At 50.8% G+C, this 3,483-nt stretch overlaps 1 protein-coding gene across 2 annotated transcripts in view; it reads left to right on the forward strand.

Moving 5' to 3' along the window:
* Positions 1-3,165, forward strand: part of LOC110516721 (regulator of G-protein signaling 9) — a 30,554-nt gene extending 27,389 nt beyond the window's left edge. Inside the window, exons 15-16 of one of the 2 annotated variants that reach the window (XM_036939438.1) lie at positions 943-1,025; positions 2,224-3,165. In XM_036939438.1, coding sequence (XP_036795333.1) covers positions 943-1,025; positions 2,224-2,383 — 243 coding nt within the window. In that variant the 3' untranslated portion in view covers positions 2,384-3,165. The remainder of the gene's footprint in view (positions 1-942; positions 1,026-2,223) is intronic. The other variant, XM_036939437.1, reaches the window with a different exon arrangement.
* The last annotated feature ends 318 nt before the right edge of the window (positions 3,166-3,483 follow it).

A 3,483-nucleotide genomic window follows, 5' to 3' on the forward strand; every position in this document is an offset into this window, starting at 1 on the left:
GTCTCTGTCCCAGGATACCTTCTACCAGTCCATAAAGACATGTTTTATAATGTCCCCTCCTCTGTCTCTGTCCCAGGATACCTTCTACCAGTCCATAAAGACATGTTTTATAATGTCTCTGTCTCTGTCCCAGGATACCTTCTACCGGTCCATAAAGATATGTTTTATAATGTCCCCTCCTCTGTCTCTGTCCCAGGATACCTTCTACCAGTCCATAAAGACATGTTTTATAATGTCCCCTCCTCTGTCTCTGTCCCAGGATACCTTCTACCAGTCCATAAAGACATGTTTTATAATGTCTCTGTCTCTGTCCCAGGATACCTTCTACCAGTCCATAAAGACATGTTTTATAATGTCCCCTCCTCTGTCTCTGTCCCAGGATACCTTCTACCAGTCCATAAAGACATGTTTTATAATGTCTCTGTCTCTGTCCCAGGATACCTTCTACCAGTCCATAAAGACATGTTTTATAATGTCCCCTCCTCTGTCTCTGTCCCAGGATACCTTCTACCAGACCATAAAGACATGTTTTATAATGTCTGTCTCTGTCCCAGGATACCTTCTACCGGTACCTCAAGTCTCCGGTCCATAAAGACATGTTTTATAATGTCTCTGTCTCTGTCCCAGGATACCTTCTACCAGTCCATAAAGACATGTTTTATAATGTCCCATCCTCTGTCTCTGTCCCAGGATACCTTCTACCAGTCCATAAAGACATGTTTTATAATGTCCCCTCCTCTGTCTCTGTCCCAGGATACCTTCTACCAGTCCATAAAGACATGTTTTATAATGTCCCCTCCTCTGTCTCTGTCCCAGGATACCTTCTACCAGTCCATAAAGACATGTTTTATAATGTCCCCTCCTCTGTCTCTGTCCCAGGATACCTTCTACCAGTCCATAAAGACATGTTTTATAATGTCCCCTCCTCTGTCTCTGTCCCAGGATACCTTCTACCGGTACCTGAAGTCTCCAGTCCATAAAGACATGCAGAAGAGGGCTCTGGTCCCGGCGCCCCACGTCTTCACGTAAGACTCCACCATATCATTGTTTATTGGACTGAAACATTCACCTGTCTCTACCAAGCCGTCTCCAGTTTATAGAGCTGGTGTCATGTGTTGTTGCATCGCTCTCCTTTTACTAGAGACAGTCAGCTGGTCTTGGGGGGGGATCATGGAAATTCAACAACAGCAGAGGTCTTAATGTGCAATATGAGTCTGATCATCTACACTCACCTCTTTTCTCCCCCTCTCCTTCCTCCTCTCTCTCACCGCCCCTTCTGCCTCTCTCACCGCTCCTTCTGTCTCTCTCTTCCCCTCTCTGTCTCTCTCTTCCCCTTCTGTCGCTCTCTTCCCCCTCTCTGTCGCTCTCTTCCCCCTCTCTGTCGCTCTCTTCCCCCTCTCTGTCGCTCTCTTCCCCCTCTCTGTCTCTCTTCCCCCTCTCTGTCTCTCTCTTCCCCCTCTCTGTCTCTCTCTTCCCCCCTCTGTCTCCCCCCCCCCCCCCTGTCTCCCCCCCCCCCCCCCCCCCTCTCCCCCCCCCCCCCCCTCTGTCCCCCCCCCCCCCCCCCCCCCCCTCTGTCCCCCCCCCCCCCCCCCCCCCCCCCCCCCCCCCCCCCTCTGTCTCCCCCCCCCCCCCCCCCCTCTGTCTCCCCCCCCCCCCCCCCCCCCCCCCCCCCCCCCCCCTCTGTCTCTCTCTTCCCCCTCTCTGTCTCTCTCACCGCCACTTCCCCTTCTCTGTCTCTCTCTTCCCCCTGTCTCTCTCTCCCCCTCTCTGTCTCTCTCACCACCCCTTCCCCTTCTGTCTCTCTCTCCCCCCTCTGTCTCTCTCACCGCCCCTTCTCTCTCTCTCTCCCCCCCCCTCTGTCTCTCTCACCACCCCTTCCCCTTCTGTCTCTCTTCCCCGTGTCTCTCTCTCCCCCCTCTGTCTCTCTCACCACCCCTTCCCCTTCTGTCTCTCTTCCCCCTGTCTCTCTCTCCCCCCTCTCTGTCTCTCTCACCACCCCTTCCCCTTCTGTCTCTCTCTTCCCCCTGTCTCTCTCTCCCCCCTCTCTGTCTCTCTCACCACCCCTTCCCCTTCTGTCTCTCTCTTCCCCCTGTCTCTCTCTCCCCCTCTCTGTCTCTCTCACCACCCCTTCCCCTTCTGTCTCTCTCACCGCCCCTTCTCTCTCTCTTCCCCCTGTGTCTCTCACCGCCCCTTCTCTCTCTCTTCCCTCTCCCTCCTCTCCAGTGATGCCCAGTTGGAGGCCAATGTGAGGAATCGTAACCCAGGCGTCAGCCCCATCCTGCAGTGGCAGCAGGAGGAGGAGGAGAAGGCAGCAGCAGCTGTTGCTGCCAGGCCCATTGACGTCAAAGCCATGGTGGCCACCAACAAGCTGGACAGGAAGTAGAGAGGGCCCAGGGCATCATGGGAAATGGAGTTTAATATACATGCAGTTGTTCATCTAATATATATTTGGTTTCCATGGAGATGGTGTTACATAGGACTACTTTATGTCCTAAATATTGGATTTATTAGCTATTGTTTTAATGGAGATATTGGTATTGTATAGAATCATTTATGTCCTCGACAACTGATGTCAAGCCAGTACGGATTGGATGATTGAGGGAAATAAACTATTGTCTGTTGAGTACCTGTGTTGCGTTAAGGACATTTACTGAACTGAGAACGAATCTGCTGATGATAAAATCTACTTTAGTTCAGATGGACAGAGAACAGGGACTGTCTGTAGGGGCCCTCTGCTACACAACACACAGAGAACAGGGACTGTCTGTAGGGGCCCTCTGCTACACAACACACTACTACACAACACACAGAGAACAGGGACTGTCTGTAGGGGCCCTCTGCTACACAACACACAGAGAACAGGGACTGTCTGTAGGGGCCCTCTGCTACACAACACACAGAGAACAGGGACTGTCTGTAGGGGCCCTCTGCTACACAACACACTACTACACAACACACAGAGAACAGGGACTGTCTGTAGGGGCCCTCTGCTACACAACACACAGAGAACAGGGACTGTCTGTAGGGGCCCTCTGCTACACAACACACAGAGAACAGGGACTGTCTGTAGGAGCCCTCTGCTACACAACACACAGAGAACAGGGACTGTCTGTAGGGGCCCTCTGCTACACAACATACTGCTACACAACACACTACTATATCAACTGATACACAACACTGATACACAACACACTACTACATCAACTGATACACAACATACTACTACATCAACTGATACACAACATACTACTACATCAACTGATACACAACATACTACTACATCAACTGATACACAACACACTACTACACAACACATTACTACACAACATACTACTACATCAACTGATACACAACACACTACTACACAACACATTACTACACAACATACTACTACATCAACTGATACACAACACACTACTACACAACACATTACTACACAACATACTACTACATCAACTGATACACAACACACTGCTACACAAC

The sequence above is a fragment of the Oncorhynchus mykiss genome, chromosome 12, assembly GCF_013265735.2.
Source record: "Oncorhynchus mykiss isolate Arlee chromosome 12, USDA_OmykA_1.1, whole genome shotgun sequence".
NCBI lineage: Eukaryota > Metazoa > Chordata > Actinopteri > Salmoniformes > Salmonidae > Oncorhynchus > Oncorhynchus mykiss.